Source organism: Tetrao urogallus (genome assembly GCF_951394365.1).
Source record: "Tetrao urogallus genome assembly, chromosome: 5".
Classification (NCBI taxonomy): domain Eukaryota; kingdom Metazoa; phylum Chordata; class Aves; order Galliformes; family Phasianidae; genus Tetrao; species Tetrao urogallus.
Window position 1 is genome coordinate 35,080,732 of NC_136818.1, and position 26,352 is coordinate 35,107,083.

General features: G+C 41.1%; 1 protein-coding gene across 1 annotated transcript in view; it reads left to right on the forward strand.

The window, feature by feature from the left end:
• Positions 1-3,866: 3,866 nt before the first annotated feature.
• GLUD1 (glutamate dehydrogenase 1) overlaps positions 3,867-26,352 on the forward strand; it is a gene marked incomplete at both ends in the record, with an annotated part of 29,214 nt that continues 6,728 nt past the window's right edge. The window contains 7 exons of the mRNA XM_079536112.1: positions 3,867-4,296; positions 15,419-15,499; positions 16,315-16,370; positions 17,241-17,304; positions 18,498-18,592; positions 23,085-23,264; positions 24,637-24,774. Of these exons, the coding sequence (XP_079392238.1) occupies positions 3,867-4,296; positions 15,419-15,499; positions 16,315-16,370; positions 17,241-17,304; positions 18,498-18,592; positions 23,085-23,264; positions 24,637-24,774 (1,044 nt within the window). The remainder of the gene's footprint in view (positions 4,297-15,418; positions 15,500-16,314; positions 16,371-17,240; positions 17,305-18,497; positions 18,593-23,084; positions 23,265-24,636; positions 24,775-26,352) is intronic.

The window sequence follows — 26,352 nt, forward strand, 5'->3', positions numbered from 1 at the left end:
TGGTACTTTACACTGCCTATGAAACATCTTCCCATAACTTCAGCCGCTAATTGGTTGTCAAGAGATGACTGAAGATTTCTAGTCAAGAGATCATTTTATAAGAATGCTTATGTAGTAAAGTCAAATTAAAACACAGTCTTCTGAGATTCATCTAATTAATTTGTTGCCTCTAATGGCTTTTCACAGAGCCAGCCCTCCAGCAATGGATCTTGAAGCCAGATGACTGTGCCACACTTTTCATTTTACCCCTGTTATATCAGGTACTGGCTTTGTATAAAAAGGACACAAGTAACAAACATGATACAAGATTTAGCTCTAAAAGTAGTGCAATTTATTCACAAATCGTGAATGAAAACTAAGCTTAGATCAGTAAAGCTTCCTTACATATTTAAACTATGGCATACCTTATGAAAATTATATAGGAGGGCTGCTCCAAAAGTAATACCTCCTATGTTACTACATTGACCTGCAGCACTGGAGGCAGATGTTGATGGTACAGCAATCGAGGTTGAATCTTTCCATCAATATTTTCTCATGTTTTGTTGCCATGTGAAAGATGGCAGCAGAGGGCCAATCAGACTAGATGGCATCTGACATGGAAGTGTATGTGGAGCAAATGGGCAGAACTGAATTCCTCCATGCAGAAGAAATCGCACCTGCTGACAACCACCAATGCCTGCTGAACATTTATAGAGCCCAAACAGTGGATGTGAGCACAGTGAGGTGGTGGGTGGCACATTTCAACAGTGGCAACAGCAATGTGGAAGACAAGCTATGTTCCAAAACCACCACACAGATTTTTTTTACAAGCATGGCATACAAACCCTTGTTCATGGCTGGCAAAAACGCATAACTGACGGTGGAGACAATGATGAAAAACAAATGTTTTTTTGCTGAGAACTCACTCTATCAGTGTTATTGCGCTCTTTGAATCTGCCGTAGTTTCCATGGAAAAAGGAGGAAGCATTAATGTCACAGAAACCTACGTACGTAAAAAGGAACGCACACTTAAACAGTTTCCCCCAACTTTTCTGAAGACGCTGGTACAAGATGCTCAAGTAGAGACATCTATGCACTCTACATTTTCTTTAACATGAAACTTAAAATCATCGTCAAGATAGAAAAACCCAGTTTGTAAAACTAGACAATGCCTTAAGACCTACAAAATAATTATTAGATTGTTGTTTGATAGTATAGTAACATACTTAGCCACAATATGCAAGTAATTCCAATGTTACTGTGAGACCTCATATACATATGGCCTACTGCATACCCTATATTTTACAGGCATGCACAATGTTCTAAACAAAAGGAATATGACTGCAGTTTGTACTCCTGACAGATCCATGTCCTCCTGTTCTACAGTAGCTATCATTCAACCATTCACACATCTCAGAGAGTGAGCATTTTTCCATCAGGCTACAATGACAGCCTCAACTCCTGCAGAGTAACTGTGCCAAGTTCTGTGTTTATCTAGTCTTACTGAGACACCACATTGTTTCCACGCCCAATGATCTTAACGGCACTAGATATAAAGTTTCAAGTTCCTTTCCAGAAGACCCCAGAATACTTTAAACAACATAAATTTGTTTTCAACACATTACTGTATCCACAATACTGTCCATGGTTTTATGCATGTATCCCAAATGCAATTTTGTATGGCACTGTTTTATGTTCCTCATGAGAGATCCACCTGTGCATGTATTATTGCAACATTACCAGTACTGTATGGCATACCCAAGAAAAGTAAGCATTTTCTGTGATTTTTGATGTAATAAGTTAGAAATATAAAATTATTGACACACGGAATTAAACGAGAAACAAGACCTCACTTCAACTTTAAATACTTAATTACCCCACTAGACTACAGCCTTAATTTAATAAAACAAGTCATTTCTGGAATCACTAGAAAAGAGTTCTTAGACATGCAAACAAACAATATTTGGATTTTATTGCATAATCAATTTATCTGATAAGAAAAGCATGAGAAATGCTAAACACTTCATGTGTTAAGGCCGAATACTCAAAGCTTGCTGACACAACTCCACCTGCAGAGCATTTAAAAACTGCATTTCTGTTACCAGAAAGTTTTGCAGTTTAGCACGCAAAAGGATTAGTTCTCAGCTCAAATTCACTGAATGAACATCGCCCAGTGAATGCGCATACTGAAAACTCAGATCGGAAGGCAATCCTGGGTCTACACCGGATTCAAAACGGCTCAGCCAAAAGGAGTGAAGTTGCTAAGTCTTGCGCAGAGTCCTCATTTCCGTTTCGTGTTCTCTCACCTGCTTTGGTGAGCCAACAAGGATAGCAACTGGGATGCTAACTAGTAGTAGCTATTCTAACTTGAAATAATGCAATTCATCCTAGGGACGTTTTAGTTCAACTGAAAAATGCTGACAGAAAACACTATGCTGAACCTTACTGACCTCTTAGCTTTTTATTTTCACTTATAAAACAGCTACTAATGTTGCCAGACACAGGAAAGAGATTACCTTGGTCAGCTGCAGATTTTCAAATAGTTAACCACATAATATTCTGGTGTTAAAGCAGAAAGGATTGAATACGAGACACAGAATTGATTTTATCCATCAGGCTTTAAAATTTGACACATAAGATTTGATTTTGTTTGCTTTGAAACTATTACACCTTAAAATTTGCATTTCCTCGTGGAGGCACAATATAGTGCTCTTTATTGCATGCATAGCTAAAAAGTAATCAAGTAGTACACAAAGATGTTTCAGAAGCTCAGATAAGTTACATCAGCTTGTTCATCTCCCTTGTTGCACGTTTTTAGTAACAACCCACTATAAAGTCTGATTAATACTCTACCCATAGAGGTATTACTGTAAAAATATAAGTACACTACACATGTGTGGCTGTATATTTCCATGTATGAAGAAAGGCACATTTATGTAAGACTAATATTTAAGAGGAAACTGAAGGTTAGTGAAACTCTTGGATGTGAGGATGAAATAAAACTTACCTTAGAAACCAGCTGGTTCTTCTTAACGCAGCTACTCAAAGACGAACCTCCTGATAGCATGCTGTGAAAGAGAAGATGCTGTTAACCTCTGGTTATTACAACTGCTACTTCCATACCTGACAGGCTTTTTATAAGCCTCTCTAATCAGCTCACCTTTGACTGCTCAACACCTATGATTAGGGAACACGGGATGGCGCACATCATTTTCGGCTGCTTTTTGACTCCCACCTCCGCAGATTATTTGAAACACTGAGACAGGAGGGAGCTACTTATTTTCACGAGGCGGCCGCGCAGCTCATTCAGCACACGGGACAGCAGCAGTGCCAGTGCTCCAAACACACGGGCACAGACAAAGCTCAGGGCCCCACACGCTGAGCCCGCAGCTCCGCTCACAGCGGCACGCCGCGCTGCCCGCACAGCCCCGCGCGGCGCACACGCGGGGCCTCGCTGCTATCGCTACTCACAGCCACCAGGACGCAGTAACCCGCCACAGGAGTAGAGCTGCAAGGTGCCGTTACTCGCGGCGGAGGCCGAGCTCGGGCCTGAGCGAAAACCGGCAGCGAGGCGGAGCCCGCGCACGCGCGCACGCGCGCACGCCTTCGTAGGCGCGCAGGGGGTGCCTTTGAAAGGAAGGGCCGCGGGGGCGCGCACCGCTCCCCCCGCGTCCCGCCGGGGGCGGGGCGGGGCGGTGGCGCGGCGCGCATGCGCAGTGCGGAGGAGCGGCGCGTTCCTGTCTCTCCGTACTCCCCCCAAGTTTCCCCCCCCCACCTCGAGGCCGTTTAAAGGCGGCGGCGGCGGCGCCCCGCGCCTATTGTGGAGCGGCGGCCGCACCAGCACCGCCTCGCGTCGTCCCTGCGCGTCCAGCGGAAGCGCCGACGCCATGTACCGCTACCTGGGGGAGCAGCTGGCCGCCCGTCTGGCTGGCAGCGCCGTGCTGGCGGGCGCGGAGCCGGGCGGGCCGGCGGCGGCGGCGGCCGGGGGTGCGGTGGCGGCGTGGGGCGGGGGTCGCTGCCCGCGGCGGCACTACTGCGAAGCGGCCACCAAGGAGGACGACCCCAACTTCTTCAAGATGGTGGAGGGCTTCTTCGACCGCGGCGCCAGCATCGTGGAAGATAAGCTGGTGGAGGGGCTGCGCACCCGCGAGAGCATGGAGGAGCGGCGGCACCGCGTCCGCGGCATCCTGCGCATCATCAAGCCCTGCAACCACGTGCTCAGCGTCTCCTTCCCCATCAAGCGCGACAACGGCGAGTGGGAAGTGATCGAGGGCTACCGGGCGCAGCACAGCCAGCACCGCACCCCTTGCAAGGGAGGTGAGAGCCGCGCCGCCCCGCGTTGCCCCGCGCTGCCCCGCGCGGTGCCCCGCGGAACTGCCTCGGAACGCCCCGTGCTGAGGCCGGGGGAACGGGGGGGGGGGGACGGTGCGCGGTGGCTGGCCCGGCCCGGGCGGCGGTTAGCGCCGAAGCTGCGGGGCCCGTTATCGAGAGCAGCGCCCCCGTCCTTGCGGCACAGCCTGCCCTGCTGACGCGTCTCCCCCCTTCATAACGTCCCGCGGCAACTCGCGGCGGTGGCTGACCGGGTTGCCCGCAGCACGCCGGCCTGCCCAGCTGCCCTTGCTGTAATTCTCTGTCAGACACCGGCGGCTGTCGCACTGCTGAACTGTCAGTGCCTAAATTACGCTTGTTTGCTGCTGTTGCTGTTCGCACAAAGCCCTTTTCGGTACTGCCTGTGTTACTGCTAGGAGCTGCAGGCAGGTAATGAAGCACAGCTCGGGAGCAAATGAAATTATAAGATGCTATTTAGGATCTGACATGACGTATTGGAAGCTATTGGTGCTGCTCAGAACCAGAGGAATGTTTGTTTTCTCAGTGAAGAATTACAAAACACTCTGCACGTGAACAAACAATGAATCTGGCTATCAGTTACCCTCTGTTCCACATCAGCATCTCTGTAAATCTTCAGCAGAATTCCCTGATTTTCAGCAGCGTCCCTTAAGCCTGTCTGCTGCGAGCCTGGAGCCAACACTGGAGCATGTGTGGAAAGTTACAGCTGTGCCCTGCAGGCTGTGGTCCATGGCTGCTTCCTCAGTCCAGTAGGCTCCTGGATTTACTGCTTGATGCTATGGACGACTGTGCTTCTTGCAGTCTCAGATAAGATCTAAAAGATGCAAGAAGTAAATGATGTGGCTCTTAAGACACGATTCTCGTGCACTGAAAATTTCAAGGCTGTTAAAAATCACAGCTAAGGAAAATAGCTAGCCCTCAGGGTTTGTCTTTATTCTTCCTGTGCCATTCTACAGCATGGGTTAAGGAAGGACTTGCCAATTATGTTTTCTTTGTCCTCTATTCAATGCAGTGTGATTGCAAATGGATTTTACCTTCCAGTGCTGTGTAGGGATTTGCTTATTATCAGATGACAGACCTGGATTTATAGTTTATTTAAACAGGACATGAGATACATTACGTGTAGATAGGCTGCTTGAAACCTGCTATTAAAGAGGTGTGCAAACCAGAAACATTTCTGAAACTGCCAGGAAAAGGGGTGACAAAGTTATTTCTGCATCCGTCTGGAGTGCACCAACCATGTGAGCTTTTGTCTAAAAGTGATTTTTAAACTAGAATCTTGGTAGATTCCACAGGAGGGGAAAAAAATACACAAAGCCCAGTGCACTGTAACTCAAACTCCCTAGTACGAAATGGAAGAGCTTGCTGCACTGAGTGTCCCACGCACTGAGTCCAGAGTACAGCCTAAGTGATTTGAAGCAGCAAGGGACATAAGGTCACCTTTTAAAAGAAGGGGGTGAGCTGGCAGCTGGAAGGCTTTCAGAGCATTAGGAGTTGCACAGTTCCTAACATCACAGATGCAGGCTTGTGAAGTTTGGCTTTGCACTTGGTGTGAAGTAGCTTGATCAATTGTTCCCCATACCAAATGTTATGTTTTTAAGGACGTATAATTTGTACTGAGCCTTTAGTTAACTGCTAGGTAATCACTAGCAAATCAGTACGCTTTGTCATGTCTGTCATTCTTTGAAGAAGCACTATACTTCTCATCTTCCTTGCATTCCTGGAGCTTTAGATATTGTACAGTTGTACAGTTGTAGTTGGATTTAGGTTTGCATCTTCAGGGACATCTACAGAAAAAGTACATGGTATGCATTTTAATAAGCTTTGAAGAATATTAAATACCACTGTTTGCAGTTTAGGTGATGGAAGAAGTAAGTATGGGTGCAGGAAATAAATGATTTTAGTATTTTCAAGGTTGTTGTCTAGTTTTACTCTTTATTTCTGGACACACATCCATACTAAAATTCTTCATGAATGACTGTATGGCTTCTGCGTACTTTCTTGTTTATGTTCATTCACAGATTTAACCAGGAACTAACCAAGAAAAACTGTAAATCAAATACTTTTTTAAAATTATTTTTTAAACACTATAGACCTGGAGAGAGCTCATTACTGGGGAAATAGAAACTGAATTATTTGTAATAATTCTACATTTTAAGCAGCGCCTTACCATTTCTACTGAACACCTGTGTTTATAGCTTAGCACTGTAGCAATTAGAATCTTTTTTCTTCAGTTACTGATGTCCTCTTCAACTTTTTTTGTCTGCACTTCTTTCACCCCTTGGTGAAACCTCGATCCCTGGTAGTCCAGCCCTGATCTGGAAAGTGCCAACCTCCTTAAAGCAAAGTTGACCTTTATAAAGCAGATTTAAAACTCAGTGCACGCAGGTGATACCTGCCAGTAGAAACTACTGGTCATCCATACCTCCTTTTGTAGTCATTTCTGTTGTCTGCAATTAGGCAGAACTCAGCAGAGCAAATGTCATAAGAGGCTTGCCTTGAAAGTCAGGGTCCCAAGCAGGCAATTGGCCTGGTGCAGAGATGGAACGGCAGAGCACGTGGGTTGGGCTGGATGATGGCAAATTCAAGATCAGCCCTAAGTTTTTCTGTAGACAAACTTCTGTACCTCAGTGGAAACTTGGCTGTCATGTTCCTGAACAAGCATGACACTCTTAAAGGCCTACTTCTAACATCCTAATACACATTTAATATTATAGGAAAATATTTAATAGCTTACTTATCTCACTCTCCCACCAAGTGGGTCTAGAAACACAAGCCAACTTGATTGCGTCAGACACTGTCACTGCACAGAACTGCATGTAACCCTTTTCTGGGTCAAGAGAAGCAATTTTAGGAAATCTGTGTTTGTAACTTCAGTATTTGTTTTTCACATCACAGAGAGAGAGAAAATAGAAATAACTTTCTGCATCTTGCAACACTTAATTTGTAGATAAAAGAATTCTTGACTCTGAGAACTACAAACCTTTGCAACTCGGGAAGGTAGCAGTTCTTTTTCTTTTGACACGCTTCTCTCCTGTGCTTCGGAATCTTTCCGAAACGGTCACAAATTTAAGCGATTGATCTCACGGTACTCAAATCTAGGGTTTAAACACTCCATTTTCTGCAGGTGAGATGTTAGCTGGACTAGAAACTGATTGGGTACCTCCACATGCCATTGAGAACATATTACAGAACACAGAATTGTAAGGGTTGGAAGACGGACCACTGGAGATCAGAGTCCAACTCTCTTGCTAAAGTGGGTTCCCTACAGTGGGTTATGCAGGAAAGCATCCAGGCAGGTCTTGAGTATCTCCAAAGAAGGAGACTCCACAGGCTGTCTTGGCAGAAGCTTTTCCTCATGTTCACGTGGAGCTTCCTTTCTTCCATTTTGTACCCACTGCCTCTTGACCTGTTGCTGGGCCCACCAGAACGAGCCTGGCCCCATCCACTTGCCCCCAGTCCTTCAGATATTCGTGGACATGAGCAGTTTTCTTGCATGGAGGAACTCGAGTTGCTTTTGATCAAAACAAGACGGGACTAATGCTCATGGTAGCTGGATCCATGCAGTGGGTCACATTATTCTTTCCCTTGCTTATGTAGTAGTTTGCATGCTAGTGGCCGGAATTAACAGGAAACCACAGCTGCTCTTATTCATTGCACTGACAGCTGGCTGAAGAACTAAAACAAACCAGATAGAGTACAGGAAACAAAATGGCTGAATACAAATGACTCCATTGAAAAGTATCCACTCAGTTACTATTTAAAATAATGAATCTTTGTAAATACTTTTATCAGGTTCTGTGGAAGGTATGCAACTGGTTAAGCTACTTTTTCATGTGTTTGCTGACAGCTGTCTTCCTTCGTAGGTTAGCATGAAGGACTATTTCACAGATTAGTGAAAATAACCATTGTGCAAATACAAGTAAGCTTATTGAGTTCCTACCTGCTCAGTAGTATGGAACTGATTCCATGTTTGCTAGGCAGCACTTACTGTGGGGATACAGCTATAAAATGGTTTTAAAACTTTTTAAAGCCTTTTCATGTTAGCTGACTGCACAGTGGACCTGTTATCAATGAAACCAAATAAATCTGAGTTGGGAAACAGCCTACCTTTTGTTTGTGCTCACCCAACTTGCCCCAGGTCTTATCTGCTTCCTCAGTTCAGAGAAATTTTTAAATCTTCAGTTCCAGGGTAGATTCTGACTTCCACTTATATAGGGGTTTCAAAAAATTTTGTCATGTTACATTAAAATTCTGTTTATTATCTGTTTTAGAATACAGATCTATTTCACTTGCTCAGTTGACTTGGAGTCAGATGATCTGATGATTTTTTGTATGGTGCTGCTTTGGCTGGTTCATGGAAGGAGATTTTTTCAGTATTTCAGAACTATCTTATTTTCTGTTTTTGGCAGCTTTTCTTCTGCCTATCAGCATTTTTCCTTCTTACTTGTCCCAAGTTCATGTTAATGAGCTTCATACTGCATAAGGTGACATCTATTTGTCTTACCTTTGCTGCAGTTTTTTCATTGCAGCAATCTATGGCTAAAGCTAATCTCAGCATCCAGTCACCAAACAGCTGCAGTTGTGCACATGATCTTGTTTGAACTATATGCATAGATGCTGGTAGCCTTGTTTGCAACAGACCAGTACCAGTGGTGGCTTGGCTGCCATGACAAGGTTTACTCCCTTAAGTGGGAAAAATAAGGTAATGTAAGGCACCTTTACTTCAGTTTTACTTCAACTGTGTTGATCTGGGGTTGCTTTGCTATTTTGCTTGAAAGTTCTGAGGCCGTATCTTTGTCCCAGTTGGTCATAGAGGATAAGATATGGAAATGTTTTAGGGTCATATAAAAGTTAGAAGAATAAACAGACCATCAGCAACCTGAAACAGACCATGGAAACAGGTCTAATTTTGAAGTAATCTGAAAGTTAAACAAAAGGGGTAGTTAGCCAAACCCTGGTAACACTTGCAGTGTTAGAGCTAAAGCTTATGAAAGTGCCTTATTTTCATGGGTTTCTGTTTTCTTATTGTAGGATAACAAATTTTAAATTAGACTAGTAACGGATACATAAATAAATTGAAGAACAAAATAAAAAAAAAAAACAAAAAACAGCAGGATAAGGAATGTGCAGCCTATGCTTTTGCTGTCCTTTTCTAAACTAGTTGCATTTTTCAGTGGACCATTGATTTTTGATAGCATTGATTTTTTTTGCCACTGATACTCCAGTAACAGGCTATGCCTCCTTCTGGTTTTTAATCTTTCTAGTCTCTGCTTTCTCACGCAGTCATCTCCCACAGTTTGTGTAGTAGCCAGCTTTGTCCTTGATTTAAATAGTTGTTTTCCCTTGCTACTGTTGGCTCCTTGTCTATTTATAGAGAAAGCTCTCAGCTCTGGGCTTGCTAGATAAACACGTGGGGGAGTGAGGAAGGGAAACCTCTCCCCTGAGTTTCCCTCATGTTCTCTGTGTCATCCAGGCAGGTATTCTATGCATCTGATTTGCATGAATTGCGTCAGCTCCGCCTCGTTAGGATCTAAATTCTTAGGCACAGCATAGACTTTACCTGCTTCATGCCAGCACTGGCTTACTGTTTTGCAGCTCCGATGGCATCTGAACTGCCATGGTCAGCCTGTTATTTCTGCCCTCTGCACACACCCATGCTGATGGTATTAATGTCTGCATGGAAGCAGTGTCACTGCCTCTCCCATGTCAGTTCTTACCTACCACTATATTGTTGTTAGTGCAGCTGGATGGACAACCTCATCCTTTAGGTAGTGCTGAGGTAGCTCTGTAGGTAAGATCCAACCTTCTAGCAGTATTCTACGTGTATTCTTTCAGGTAGGATGTGCCTGCCCAGTGTTAGACAACATTTGCTGTATCCACCTTTAAAAATGCAATATCTTACTAGTACTCCCAGAGGCTTGTTGTAATACAACATTCTTGGCTTTTCTCTGCACAGAATGAAATAAACTTACATACACGTATGTTTATACGCATTTCAAGTAATAGAACAGCTTGTTAATAGTACACAGGGAGCTGTATACTGACGAGTTCTGCCTGGTTGAGTACCTTAATGCTCACTGAAGAAATGCTTCTGAGCAGATCAGAATGGTGGGAAGCATCTCCCCTGCCCCAAGTTGTAGCTGGTTAATGCTGTACGTGAAAAACCAAATATTCCTTCCTTGGCAGTTAGTGAATTGAATTTAGGGATGAGTAACTCTTGCAACTGATTGTTGAACAGTATTCTTATTTTCCAGCACTGAATTACTCATCCTGCTTTGTTAGAGACTCATCCGGAATTTCTTAGTCTACCATAATTACTAATTTGTCACTGTACTGTTTACCACACTTTTCATATGGTTAAATAAGGTTGAGTAATTTCTTTATAGGGAAGGCTAAAAGGATTGCTGATATTTGGACTTATAAAAATGTACTTCTTTTGAAAGAGCTTAAGGATTGCCTGGAAGATCTGTTTCTACTGTGTAGAAATATGTGTATCCTTATAGCTAATGTGCAGAGTTTGAAATAAGTACATTCCATAGTCTCATTTATTTACTTCCCAAACTTCTTCTAAATGAAAATGATATACATAATCTAGATATGTAGAACTAAGGCATTGCAATAAATACTGGAGTTGCTTTACGGATTCCTTGGAATAGTTTTAACAGCATGGGCATTCTTACTGAATCTCTAGATATGGTGTCAGCCTCTGGGTGGGGTCAGATGAGCTGTTAACTCACACAGCCACTGCAGAAACCAGTGTTGCTGACTGGGAGAAGAATACAGCCAGAGCGAGTCCTAAAAAAGTTTCAGATGAGATTGTAAGGCTTGTTCAGCTACATGCTGTACAGATAGTACAGGATGGCTCTGTCCTGAAATGCCTGCTGTGATGAGCAAGCATTTTGCAGACAGAGGCGAGCAGAGCAAACGCACCATCTGAACAGGAGTACTGAGCTGTAAAATACCCACTTAAATTTCAAAGCTCAAATGATAATCACAACCAGAAGAGAACACTGAAGTGAGCGCAGGACAAAAGCCTCAGTTAGGCAAGAATAATTTAGACTGAGATACGAATCTGTTCCGTGTTGTGGTGAAGCTGAGAGACTTGCTAAGATTAGCTCAGTGCAGGAGGAGCAGCTCTCTGAGTGTTTTGCTTGGTTGCTATGGCAATGCTTTAGTTTTGAGACTTGGCTTGGAGAGCTTCATGCTCATTAGTGGTAAGAGAGTATGTTGGCACTATCATTTGTCATCGCTGATCAGGAAACAATGTCAGCAACTTAAGTGTGCGGCACATTTAAACAGATCCTTAGGCATGATAGAGGAGCAGTAATCATCCTCCAATAGTTGATGATTCTGTACATTAATAAGGCAGCATAACACATGCTGAGCGTGACAAACAGCCTGGAATCTATACAACATAAAATCTAGGAGGGTGTGGAGCCTCTTCTAAAATAAAAAGATCTTTGTTGCATGTCCGTTGGTACAGACCTGTTGATTAAAATGGTAACTGACTTCTATAATCACAGCATCCAAAATGCAATCAGGCTGATAATTACTGCTTTGACATTTGTTTCAGAAAGTACTGTACTTTGAGAAATTTGCTACCTTTTTTTGGCAAAGTGAAGATGAGTGCATAACATCTAAGAATCTAACTTTATATCATATGCAAAATTTACTGTGACCAAAGTAAGCTTTGGGCTCAGTGCAGGGGGTAATCGGGGGGAGTGTGTCTCCACAATAAAGGTCAGAAAATGGAAGCTTTAAAAGCGAAGACAATGGAAAGCCTGACCTTTCTGCTGACCAGTAATGAAACAACACTGAAATGAAAATATTTCCTCATATGGAATGTCTCACACATAGAAAAACAAACTCAGGCTTAGCACGCTGTTTAACTTCTTGGGGTGGGGCAAGGAAGGAGACTTCTTAACTAGAACAAGAATCTGTATGTTTTTGCAACGAAAAGTATTTTCCATGGCAGTGACTCATACTGTAACTGGAGGCTTTCTTCAAATTATGTTGTCTGGCTAGCTTGCTGTGAGTGCCCTGAATTTCCAGAGACTCACTGTGTGGAACATACTAGGGTCCAAAAACCAGTAAGGCTGTGTAGTGGTTACTTTCACTGCTCATGTATTTAGAATCTTTAAAAGCAAACAAACAAAAAACCACCACAAAAAACCCACAATTCTTTATCCTTATATATAGTCCATTTTTAGAATCCAGCTGTTGAATGCATAGCAGCACTGCCAAAAGAGCCATACAAATGAATGGCAATGCTTCTTCCTGCCAAATTAGGAAGCTGTTAAACTAAATTCCACTCACATCTAAATAGAACAGAAATTAAGTCTTTTATCTTTGTGCATTCCCTTGCAGTTGGAATGTACAGCATTCTCAGATGCCTAGTTCTCATCAGTCCTACCAACTTACCACAGAAAACATCCCTGGTGAGAGGTAGGCCTGCTGCAGAAGAATGACAGCTCCTGAAAATTAATACCCAGCCAAGGCATGAAGCAGAACAGACTGTTGGCACATCCTTGATGCTATCCACCCATGCCACAGAGGGCAGGAACTTCCTGTCAGGGAACCTGAAATCCACACTGTGAGCTATACCTGACATCAAAATAAAACATTTTAGCAGATGAACTAGAATAAAGTGCTTAGTGAAGTTGGTTCAAGTCAGATTTCCCTAATCTCTCATTTACAACAGTAAGCCATGCAACAAGCCATTTCAATTACAACTATTTAAGGCTCAATTCTGCTCAAAATGTAAAGTTGTCCAGAAGAGGTTGATTTCAGTCTCAATTCTAAAAGCTGCCCCTATTCTGATGTTCATATACAGGTGACAAGTAGGTGTTTCAGATGAAAGCACATTCATACTTTATTAGCCTCAGGGCTTTTTCTCTAGTACACTTTGTATAAAAGTTTAATGTTTGTTACAATAAAATTTATAGCAACCTGTGACTGTACTGCTACTAAACCGGAGCTTCTGCACAAGTCTTCAAACTGCTCTTTGTTCACCTGTTCATACTGCATCCTCCATATGGAGTGTGAGGGAGCTAATCTCTCCTTTTGTACTTTGGTTCCCTGTTAAAACTGTACAAAACAGCTATCCTGAACTATTTAACTGCCCTACTGATTCTATATACCGCTAAAGGACACATTGGGTGCCTGCAGGAGTAGTACTGGCATCATTCTGGCAGAACAGTTTTGTGTACATAACCTGGTGAAGTCTGAGTAACTATGTGGACTGAATCAATACACAGTGTCCTGGTTCTGGTGGGGCTGGAGGGACAGAGTTCACTCCTGCTCAGCAGGGTTTGGGGCTTCAGTCTTTACTGGCTCCAGCAGTACCCTGGAGGAAGCATTCCCCAGAGCATACCTGCAGGGCCAGGACCACCAAGCAGGACAGTCAGTGACACTGTGGGGTTTGCTCTTGCTCAAGGCTCCACAAAAGCTTAACTGCTCCTCCAAAAGATCAGAGTAAGACCTGCTACAAAAGCAGATATGTTTTATCCTCAGCTGTTGTGGTGGACTTTAATAGATCCCATATTTCAAAGATCTCTTCCTTTGAGAGAGGTTCCTGAACCTCAGCAGTAACACCTTCACATCTGCCTAAGTCAAAAACTAGTTAATTTGCCTTTGGAGGCCACCCTTCCCCCATATACACACTAAATTTAAATTCTGTTCTGTGGAGGACTGGGCTTTTCTTTTCCTAATTGAACAGGCATAAGAACGCAGAGGTTGGCCCTCAGTTTTGAACAGCACTCAGTTCCTCTGAAACCGGGATGGTTTCCAGATCATTCAGGCCTGGCTTTCACAGTGGCACAGTGCTTTAGTCTGGATAATGTATGCTGGCCTTTTTCACTCTTAAGGACCTGAACATGGTCTTCTCTTTACATAATAAGGAATTAGTGATGCCTTGTCCTAGCATCTAAAGGACACTCTGTGCCCGTACAGTCCACCGTGAAACTTGGCATAACCTACGGCCAAGGATTTGGGAAGCTGAGGGAGGAGAGAATAAATCCTCCAGAGTTCTGTTGTCTAGTTAGTGATGCAGGAGAAACTTGGATAGAAGCTCATACATCGCTAGAGGTGTTGTTTTTTTTGTTTTTGTTTTGTTTTGTTTTGTTTTTGTTTTTGTTTTTTTGCTGTCCCATGACACTGGGCATTGTGCTGGTCCTAAATTTCATCTTTAGGCTTCTGCATATATACATCCTATCATTTTGGCTAGAGAATATTTTCCACTATGCAACTACCACAATTTTAACATCAAATTCAATCTACTGGGGAGCTACAACCCATTTTTAGAAGATGAGCAAGAGTCAGGCAGTTGACGGGTCTCCCTGCCATTGTGTAATCATTTCCTTCTAAGTTCTGAACAACTTTGAAGGCTGTGATCTCTTATTTTTTTGCACCCTCACTTCTGTCAACCCACAGCAATTTGTTTGAACTTGCATTGAGACCATTTGTCAGCGCATGCTGCTGGATGACTAAGAGCAGGAAATACAAGTGAGGGCAGCCTTTCACAAACGGTGGGGTGGGTGGCCTAGTCACACACGAGCTGACTGGGATAGTTATTCCATCAAGATGTTTTGAACAGATTTGAATTAGAGGAGTGGCATGCAGCTCTCTGTTACTTGCCAGCACCTAGTAGTCAGAGCTGATGCTATGTATGGTTTTGTTGGACTACAGTCAATGCATGGCAACTTAGCAGGAGCTTGCATTACTCTAGCAAGATCTTGATTTTAACATGTACTAGTAAGTTACATTCAGCTACACAGTTGATCTTGTATAAACAATAGAGTGCAAAGCTAAAGATCTTACAGAATGCTGGTGAGCCTTATCAGCCTCTCAAGAACTTTAGGTCATCGATCAGCATGCTTTGTCTTCCTCTGGAGCTTGATTGCTTCTGTTAAACTACTTAAAGAATTGCTGAAGTCTTGAATTCTAGCTAAAAAATGGACAAATAAGTAGGAGAGTGGAGGATCGAAGACTGAAAGCAGTTAAGTTAATAAATACAGGCCTGGGGTTAACATTCTCAATTTGTGCCTATGAAGTTGTTCAGTGAACTCTTTTTTCCTCCTGTTTTCTGCAGGTATTCGTTACAGCTTGGATGTTAGTGTGGATGAAGTGAAAGCCTTAGCATCTCTAATGACATACAAATGTGCTGTGGTTGGTAAGTGATGATTTTTCAAGCAAAGATAGAATCTTTAATTGCCATCAGCACTGAAAGGCATCTGAAGGATTAAGTTTTAGACACTAATCTGATTAAAATATTTAGCAAGTTAGGAAACAAAAATATAGGTACCAAAACAAATTGCATATATTCCCTCTGCTGTTACTGCTGACACCTAAGCCTGAATAAAGCTGCATTTTCATTTACTAAGTCCAAATTCTGGTACTTTCTTCCCTGTAAAAGTGTTTCTTCAATGTAAATCAAGCTCTTATTAGTAGGCTGCTAATTCTAGGGGAACAGGTGGAGGCTGTAAAGGATTCACACACAGAAGCTGTGGAGATGGAGGAGTGATAAACTTTTTTTTTTTTTTTTTTACAGCTTACAATGAATTACAATTCATGTGTGACTGCTAAAGTGTAGGGCAGGTTGGAGAGAATCTGTGCATTATCTGATTGTAAACAATATCTCATTGAGCATAGAGGTGCATCACTTTAGACTCCTAAATTTGAGATAAAACAGTAAAATATAAGCTGTAGCACCTCGTGGAAATAAGTTAAGCACGAAACCTTGCAACATAGAAAATTCAAAACCACTAATTTTGGAATTTGAAAGATAAATTTCAAGCTGCCCTTGAAAGATTTCCTGTTTTTAATAGGACCCAGATTAGATCATAGCTTACACATGAGAAGACCTAAACATGGCAAAAACTCAGTTCTCATCAGGAAAAAAAACCAAACATATTTGCTCACACATTATTGATGTGCTCTGCCTTTACTGTCAAAAAAATAAAATTATTTTCCTTCGCATTCCTGTAGATGTGCCATTTGGTGGAGCAAAGGCTGGTGTGAAGATCAATCCCAAGAACTACACAGTAAGCTTAATCATAGATGAAAAAGAGTTAACTGCAGTACTGAAGCCTGCCAGCTTCAGTACTTCAGCTCTTACTGGCTCTAAGGGTATTACTGACCACTTGAGACTTCCTGCCACTTCTGCCTCTATAGAGGCTGAGCTTAGCTTGTGCTTGCAATAGGTACAAAACAGATCTGCATTTCCAAGGTTGAACTTAGTTGTTTCTTTTTTCTCAAAGTCAGAAGAAGAAAACAAGTAATTTGGAACCTGATTAGTAAAAATACCAACTTTAAAAAAATAAAGGCTCACATTTAATTGTTTCTAGAAAAGTTAGTGTTTCTCTTCATATTGACAAATAGTGTTATGCTTCATTAAACCTTTTAATGTATTGTTCCAATGTAAATGATAACAAACCTGGCTTATAAAAAGCTTATTGCAGGCTTGCCTTCTTTCCCTAATTAAAGTAACTTGCATAGAAAAGATTCCTAAAGTAGATAGCAGATATTCTAAGCTCAAAAGTCTAAGGATTTGTGCAAAGTAATTAAACTGCATTGATTACATAACGTAGCTGCCAGGCTGGCTCTTGCTGTCACTAGGTATAAATCTCTCACATAAGATATCAGATTTGTGTGACAGAAATCTCTGCACAGGTGGTTCTTCCTGTGCTGCACTCCTAACTTATCAAGGATCAGAATGTACAGAAAGCAAGTCAAACATTTCCTTGTACTGCCTGAATATCAAGGGTATGTTAGGAAAAGGCATATAAACTGTATAGGCAGCACATGAATCATCCTTCTGAAAAACAAAAAAGGAAGTGTCTTGGGCATAGGCTTTAGCAAGTAGTTATGAACACTAATGATTTCTTGTAATGTTTATTACATTTTCTCTATAGGACAATGAATTGGAAAAGATCACAAGAAGATTTACCATGGAGCTGGCGAAAAAAGGTTTCATTGGTACGTTGCCAATGTAAATCTAAATCCATGCAAAGATTTAGGAATCTGATTTGTTGTTCATTAGGAGGAGCCACTAAACAATATGCTTAAATTGTATTTGAGATCTGTAAATAATTTTAACATAATAGTTCCAGCAAAATGCTGCCAAGAATTGAGTCATTGCATTTTAATTGTACAAGGAACTGTATTTAACTTTTCTTTGTGAGCTGTATTCTGCTCTGAAAAGCCACAAGAGCTGAGCTCACAGGATCCAAAATGACTCACATTTCTCTTAGAAACATCATAAAAGTTGTGACCAAACCTGTTGCAATGTTAATTTCTAGTATCAAGTTGTTTCACTGTAACTGTCATCTCAGTTGAGGCTTCTGGCATACATCTGAGGAAACAGAGGAAGGAAGTGGAATGTCCACACCAGAGAAAGTTGGTGACTTCACCCATGACAACCACAGGCTGCAGGGGAAACACAGGCAAGAAGTATAGGTGCCTGCTGTAACCTGTGGTTGTTGCTATATAGTTTTCACAAGCCTCTTCCAAATACGTGCGAAACAACTTTGTAGAGACTCAGTTGGATTTAAGATCTTGCTGAGTGAGACATCTTAAATAGGTTGTGTAAATGCTAAATTTAGTTACCTAGAAAAAACAGAACTTGCTTCTATTGCAGCAGATGTGTGAAAGTACTCTCAAAAGCCTAAGAAAGATGTAATGTCTCTTGAAAAACAAAAATCAAATGTGTGTACTACAGTGCAATGGCTAGGAGTGGCCTATCTTCAATTTTTTAAATAAAACTTTTCAACTCAATCAGATGCAAAAAGAAAATTCTAATGCAAAAATAACAGCATGGTACACAGAAATCATACCTAAACGTTGCCCTTCTTGTTACAATGATGATCATAAAAGAAGTAAAACTACACTTTTGATGGGTTATTTTACTCTGAGTTGTGACAAGACTGATCTTTATTTTACTGAGCATCTTGTGTGAAGGGTTGATGGTTTTGACAGTACTGTACAAATGCATGATACAACGCTTAAAACTGAACTGAATCCAGAAGAATCAGTTCCTTGAATAACGAACAGAGGATTAAGCAGGAATACAGCTCCCCTCTGCCAAGCCCTGTTCAATTCCCAGGGGAATAATGTTTGAAGGTAGCAATTAAGGTGTGATCCTTAAAAGCTGTTTTCACTGTTGCCAACAGGTCCTGGAGTTGATGTGCCTGCTCCTGATATGAGCACAGGAGAGAGGGAGATGTCTTGGATTGCTGACACTTACGCCAGTACAATAGGACACTATGTAAGTTTTGAGCAGAGGCTTTGAAGTATCAAAACTTTCTTAGTCTTTGCAGAAATATTTACATCTAGAAATTTATTACCATTATGCTTAACCATATAATTGTATTTGATTATGTGGATCTAAACGTATTTTCAAAAACTGTTACAACTTAATTGATACAAGGTTTTTAGGGTGCAGTTGAAGAAAAACTTTAAAGGCTAACACTTTATATGTTTGGCTTCAGTTAAGCTTGTTTGTAACTGTGACTGTTCAGAAGAAATAATGTGCTGTTTTTAAAGGTATCATTCTGATTTTTTTTTCCCATTTCTACTGTTTGCTCCTACTTTTTCATCAGTGCTATAATTACAAACTTAAATTTGCTAATTAATGGTTTAATAATAGTGGATATAGTCTTAGAAGTACTGAAATATTTCACTTTCAGACTACTGAACTTACAAGTGTTATTAAATAAAAGTTTTGATTTTGAACTCTCCAGACCATATAAATGAGTTCTCATTAATTAGTACAACACTAAAATGAAAACCCACATTATTTGACCTTCATCTTTATGTTGCCTTATTTGTGCCTGTTTTGACTCTATCGAAAGTTTTACTGTTGACTAGGCAACCTTTAATATTGTATATTTTTGACAAATACAGCAAAAAAATCTGGATAAGTTATTTAAAACTGCTGTTATACTATCCAATCTTTCTTGCTTGTCTTTCAGACATTTTCTGCTATCTCAGCAAATCAGACTTTCCTAAGGAGTCTTGCCATAGCTTCATACTGGGTTGTAAATATGCTGAGCAACTGCATGTTTGCCTAACCAAGTGACTTTTGAATTGTAAAGATGCTTTCTTTTCACTTTTTGCAGTTATTTCAAGCAGTTTTTCAGTACAGGAGGGTATATGCTCCCATTAGCAAGACATTAGAGCTACCTGACACACATTTCTCTCTGGTATATCTGTACAAGACAAGCCTGCCTTTCCTGAGAGAGTAGGCCCCTGTCAGAATGCTAGCCCTGTTGTGTTGTGTCCTTTAACAGCAGGAGGAGGGGATGGCATGCTTTATTCTAGATCTGAAATACATGTTACCTTACGGGAGAAAAAAACCCAACACCTTGAGGAAGAGGACATAGTTTGCTTGTTAGTCAAGTTAAATAGCACGTGTACAGAGTTTTGAGGTCTGAAACATTACTTGCCTTTTGCTACTCACATGTAAATGTTTTAAATAAAATTTTAGAACTGATGAAAAGCTGAAAGATACCAGAAAGACTTAAAGGTGCAAAGTGGCAGCTTGCTCCCAGTTACAATTTAACATTCCAACATTTAAGGAAACTGTCTAGGCATTCTGTTTTAACATTTAACTCATTGCACTGAAATGCATATTCCTCTGTAATGCAACAGCACTGCTCTACTAAAACTGACATAGAAGGCTTTCAGCACACAGCCAGTTTTGTTAATAGTCAGTTCATACACTATTTTGTACAGAAGTGTTTTAAATGATGTGGAATATTACACATTGAGCAAGGAGAAGAATCTTATTCTTTCCACTCATTCACATCAGCTTGTTACATCGTCCTACTCATACATGTATCACTGAAAAAAAGCCACTACTGAGGTTAAAATTACAGTTTGAGTTACACTACAACAGCTCTTTATTTCTAGGCTCTCCTTGAATGGCAGTGTCTTATTCTTGACCAAAGAGAATTGAGAGGGTTTAGATGCATTTTTCTGAGAAGTGAATTAAATAAAAAGGAAACATTAAATCAAATGCACTTCATTTTCTGAAATTGACTCTACATGGAAGAGAAAAGAGTAGCAATAGTGAGACTTGCAAGCTATTGTGGAGAATGGCCAGGTGTAGAGAAAGAAGGCAACACCTCTGGCACAGCTGCAAGAAGTGATCCATGAGAAGTAGTTTATAGAGTTATTTGAAAGATATTCCTATCTGAGACAGCAAGAACTAAAATTGTGACTGAATTGTGATGAAATAGATTGAAGTGACCTAAGGGGAAGGAAGGAAACAGGCTAAGAGACAAAAATGACTACTGAGCAAAACTGAAGCTAACTATAACTCAGGAAAAAAAAAAAAAAAAAAAAAAAAAAAAAGTGGAAGCTATGAAAAAGACTGTATTCATTTGAGTAGAAAGAGAATTCTGGAGAATGGGAGCTATCTGAGATATGTACAGACTTGATTAGTTAGTGGATGCACAGGATGTGTGCATGGAGCTTGAAGTGAAAAGGTAAAATCAAATAAAAGAATTAGATAGGGGAGAGCCTGTTTGAAACCTAACTATGAAGTCAGAAAGTTGGAGAAGCAAGGAGAACACTATTGCACCAGAGAAAAGGTTTAAGATACAAGTTCAGAGTGTCTGAACTTCTGCATTAGTCTCTGAACTTAGCTGGTGAAGTCTTTAATTCCAGCCAAAAAAGAAAATATTGTACAATCTCATTATTAAGAATCATGAAATTGCTTGAGTTGGAAGGAACCTCAAATATCATCTAATTCTGACACTGTATTGCAGGCAAGGCTGCAACCACTGAATCAGGCACTAGATCAGGTCACCCATCCAACCCGGCCTTGAACACCTCCAGGGATGCGGCACCCACAGCCCCTCTAGGCAACCTGTACCAGCACCCACCACCCCCTAAGTGAAGAATTTCCCTCTGACACGCAATCTAAATCAACCCTCTTTTAGTTTAAAACCATTCCCCTTTGCCCTATCACTATCTACCCGCGTAAAAAAGGGAGCTTATAAATAGGAAAGAAAATTTCATTATCAGAAGGCTTTCTCTTCTCCAGGCTGAGGTGTGCTAATTTTCCACCCTCCCCAAATTGACAGTGGTTTGTATGTGGCTTAAGATGACTGGAACCTACCCTCAGCTCATGCTGTGTCTTCTTGCCAAACCATGCGAGTCTTTAACTACCACGTTAACTGTTCCAGAAAATCCATCCCAAGTTTCCAGATCATTGAACTGAATATGACTAAAGTTCTTCATTAAAATCATCCTTTCCACTCTTCTGTACTTCCTGTCCCCAATGTCTGATATGACATGTGAAGGGACTTTAATAAGTACACTTTCCTGTATGCTGGAAGTCTGTATAAAATCTACCTCCTCCTTTGTGAATACATGAAGACAAAAAAATATGTATTTTCAGCCTAAAGAACAGAATGAAAATCTGGTAATCTGGAAAATCTACTTCAGAACACTGTGCTGATTCGTTCCTTTGCAAACCACCACCACAAATCTCATTTATAGTGGATATGCCACCAGAGGGAGCATACAGCTTAATGAGAGAAATGCAGCTACATCTAAGGAAATTGAATTAGTAAATTTATGTCAAGTCCACCATTGCTTTTATTACTTTCAAAATGGGGCTGTTAAATACTATGGTTAACTCACTGTCATTTTCACACAATAAATAGTTCTAGCTTCCATTATGGCTCTAGTTGTTTCCTGCCATTTTGCCTCCACTTTCATCTGCTCCTTCCCTTCCTCTCGCCAAGCATCTTGCACTCAGGCCATCGGCATGCAAATGTATTTGGCACAAGTATTAGGATGGAGCCTCCCAGTGTCTGTGCTGCTGGCAAAAGAGAAACCCATCCGGCTGCTGGCAGACTCATTACTGTGGATTCCCTTTCATCCCTGCTCTTTCACTCACAGTAGGTGCCAAGGCACTGTCCGACCATGCCTCGAGGGTGTGGGAGCATGGGAACCAGTAGTGACAGAAGAGCAAAGCCCAGCAGCGTGTAGATTAGAAGTTTTTTCAAACTACTAATTTTGACTGAAAATTTCATTCTGGTTTTAAATAGTCTACTGATTCCTTGGCTGGCTGTCTAGCACGAATGAAGAGAGTCTTGATTGTATATAGTGCTTTTCTGAATGAAAGCATGAAAATATCTTACTTTCATGTATGATCTTCATACTGTAGATTTTCCCCAGAGATCAAATTATACATGTATTCTTTCAACAGGAAGGTATTGGACATGTAGTTCATAAACTGAATTTGTTATAAAGGAACACTAAACACTGCTTATAAATGATTAACTAGCTTTAGTTGGGACTAGTACAAGAATATGTCTGAGCCCTTTAAAAAGCTGAAATGTCAAGAGTAATGATGAAAAGCTTGGCTATAATAAGAGTGAATATTGAAAAACATCCCTCAAAGCCTTTTGACTTATTAAAGATCTTCTCTGTGCTAACAGTGCAATAAGATGTCACTGTAATTAGCTGCAATTTTACATTAACACATGCACTTTAATGCAACAGAAAATTTGCAGAACACATCCAATTATGCAACTTCCCTGACATCTGCAAGAGTACTTCTGAGAAGCTGTTCAATAAAACTAAGGAAAGAGAACCAACTTACAAATCAGATGTATATACACTAAATTATGTTCCTATTCTTTCAATAGCCGTTTCCCCTTATCCCTGAGGTGTACAAAGTTTCCCATTCCGACTATTATTTGACTACTTCAATAACTCACAACTCCTTCACTGTTTTACAGGATATTAATGCACATGCATGTGTAACTGGTAAACCCATCAGCCAGGGTGGGATCCATGGACGGATATCTGCAACTGGCCGTGGTCTCTTCCATGGAATTGAAAATTTCATCAATGAAGCATCATATATGAGTATATTAGGAATGACTCCAGGATTTGGAGATAAAACATTTGCTGTCCAGGTAATTTTTTTCTTTCAATGGGAGGGAAAAACGTGATGAAGAAAGTTTCAGAGCTACACTTAAGGCTGTAGCAATTAACACTGTTAGTGTTTTACGACTTCTGAGTTAACCTTTACTCTCAAAGTTTAGAAATGCTTTTCAAGCAACACAGGTGCCCTTTAATTTGGACTGTTTTATAAGAACAGACCTTATAATGGCACTGTGTGGGCACAGAGCCAAAACTCCACTCTTTATGAGCATTGGCTGCAAAGAGCAAAGTGAAACACTGTTACAGGAGTTCCAAGAACTACTGCATACTTTTAAATTAGCTGTGACACTTCTGCTACCTACACTGCATTTATTAAAAAAATGAGGGAGAGGAAGAAATTCTCATTATACTATGGAATGAACAGTTGGAAAAGTAAAAAGCCAACACATTATCCTAAATTTTTAGGGTTGAATATTCATCTTCAGCATTCATAAAGTTTCTGGAGGTTCTAATTTTTGGATTTTGAAAGGCTTTGATATTCAGTAACACTTACAATTCTTAAAATTTTAAGAAATATTGTGTTCTATTCACCAGCTTGGAATGGAGAGCTAAATATAAGATTTGAGGGATAGCTTTGTTTTGAGTTGTCTTTAGTACCAGTGTATCAGTTCTTAGAAGTGCTGTAATTGTAGCCTTTAAGTTGTCTTCTAGTTAATCAGTGGGCTCACACAAACATCTCTGCCCTGCTCTGAGACAGCATCACACTATCCCTGCACTTCTAGAATATTGAATAATGACTTAAAGTTAGTTTCGTGGAAGGCTGTAGTTTTTTTTCTTGCAAACAGAATGCAGGATTACTTACATTTAAACAATCTGTTTTGTACAGGACAGCTCCAAAAGCATTAAAGAAATAACCTTTCATATTAAAACACAACTAGCAGGAAGCTATGTTTATTGTTTTTCATTCCAGGAGAGTTTTATACTTGTAAGCTTTAGACAAATTGAATATTTCTTGGCCTGCAGATGTTTGTTGGAACTTGGAATGGTTATATAAAAATCCATGAATTCCTCTTAATACCACACCATTTACAGGATACATAGTTGTAATTTCCTAGTGTTGATAAAATATCATTTTGAACCTTTCAGAGTAACATTAACAATTCCCTCTATTTTATCCAGTGGAAACAACTTAGCACAGTTTTGCACTGCCAGCTAAAATACATAATTTCTACAGTAGTATTCAGACCAGTAACATTTCTTCCATCATTCCTATGCACATTATCAAATGCCAAGACGTACCAATAGATAAGGAACTATTTACAGCTTTTCAAATCTATATAAACCCTACTAATAATCATTTTAGCTGAAGGGTTGACTATTTTTCCTTTCTCTTTTCACTCTCAGGGATTTGGTAATGTGGGCTTGCATTCTATGAGATACTTGCACCGTTTTGGAGCAAAATGTGTTGCTGTTGGAGAATTTAATGGTTCTATATGGAATCCTGATGGGATTGACCCAAAGGAACTAGAAGATTACAAATTGGTATGAAACTTACTTATGCAGAAATACTTTCATTTTTGCTAGCTCTGCAAACACATGGGATGAATATAGACTGGTATGAAATACGTAGCTTGCTCTGAAAGTAACGCCTCATATAACTACCCTGACATCTGCTAAGTGAGCTGAAAAAGTGAGCTGAAAAAGTGAGCTGAGGGCAATCCAGAAAGCTCCTGGACTCTATCAAGAATTATTTCCTGAGCCACATAATAGACAGCCCCAGCAAGGGGAATGCAATGCTAGGCCTGTTGCTCAACAGATGAAGTGAACTGATTAGCGACATCAGGATTGGAGGCTGCCTGGTCTGTGGTGACCGTGTAATGGAGGAGTTCACACTCCTGAGGGGTATCAGGCAGAGTAAAATCAAGAAGCTTAATTTTAGGAAAGCCAGCCTTTCAGATCAACCTGAAGTTGATCAACCAGAACTTCAGTCAGTCAACAAAACTCCCTAGGAGTTTGTCCTCAAGGACACAGGAGTGCAGCAGAGCTGTTAGATCAGAATTGTAGACCTCAAGAGATCATCGAGTCCAACCCCCTATAAAAGCAGGCAGCCTACAACAGGTCACACGGGTGGGCATCCAGATGGGTCTTGAAAGCTCCATAGAAGGAGACTCCACAACTTCCCTGGACCAGTTCCAGTGCTCCATCACCTGTACCATATGCAAGTTCTTCCACATGAGTATAGAACTTCCTAAGTTCAAGTTTTAGGCCATTACTCCCTGCCCTTGATATTTAAGGAAGCTTTCCTTAGGGCATGAGAGCTCTCTACCCCCTGGTGTAGGAACTCAGACAAGGAAGGCAAGAAACAGGCATGGCTGAAGTGGGACCTGCTGGTCCAACTGGAGAGCAGGGAGAAAATGCATAGACAGTGAAAGCTAAGGATGGGGTCAAGAAGGCCAAGACCCAATTGGAACTGGACGTGGCAAGGGGCCCAAAGAAGAACAAGAAAGTCTTCTATAGGCATGTCAGCCAGAAAAATGAAGTCCATAAGGGTGTACCTTCCCTCGTGAGCAAAACAGGCAGGGTAGTAACAACAGACAAGGAGAAAAGAGGTATTCAACATTTTTGCCTCCATCTTCACTAGCAACTGCTCTACACACAAGCCTTGAGCAAATGGTTCAGAAGGTAGAAACTGGAGGGAGATAAAGCAAGCAAAAAAAATCAGATTCACAGCAGCCTGAAGATCCTAAGGATCCAGAAGAGTCCCAGTGACACGTATCCCAGAGTCCTGACAGAATGGGCTGATGAAGTTGCCAAGCCATTCTGATGACATCTGAAAAGTAACAGCAGTCAGGTGAAGTCCCTGGTGACTGGAAGAAAGGCAGTATAGCCCTTAAGAAGGGTAGGAAAAATGACCAGGGAACAACTGACCTAAGCCTTACCTCAATGCCAGGGGAAATAATGTAGCAGATTCTCCCGGAAGTTATGCTAAGGCATATGGAAGAAAGAGTGGTGATAAGGGGTAGCCAGCATGGCTGGTCCTGCCTGATCAACCCTGTTGCTTTTTATGATGGTGTAACTGCATTAATGGGCAAGGGAAGAAGTGATCTGTCAGGACTTCAG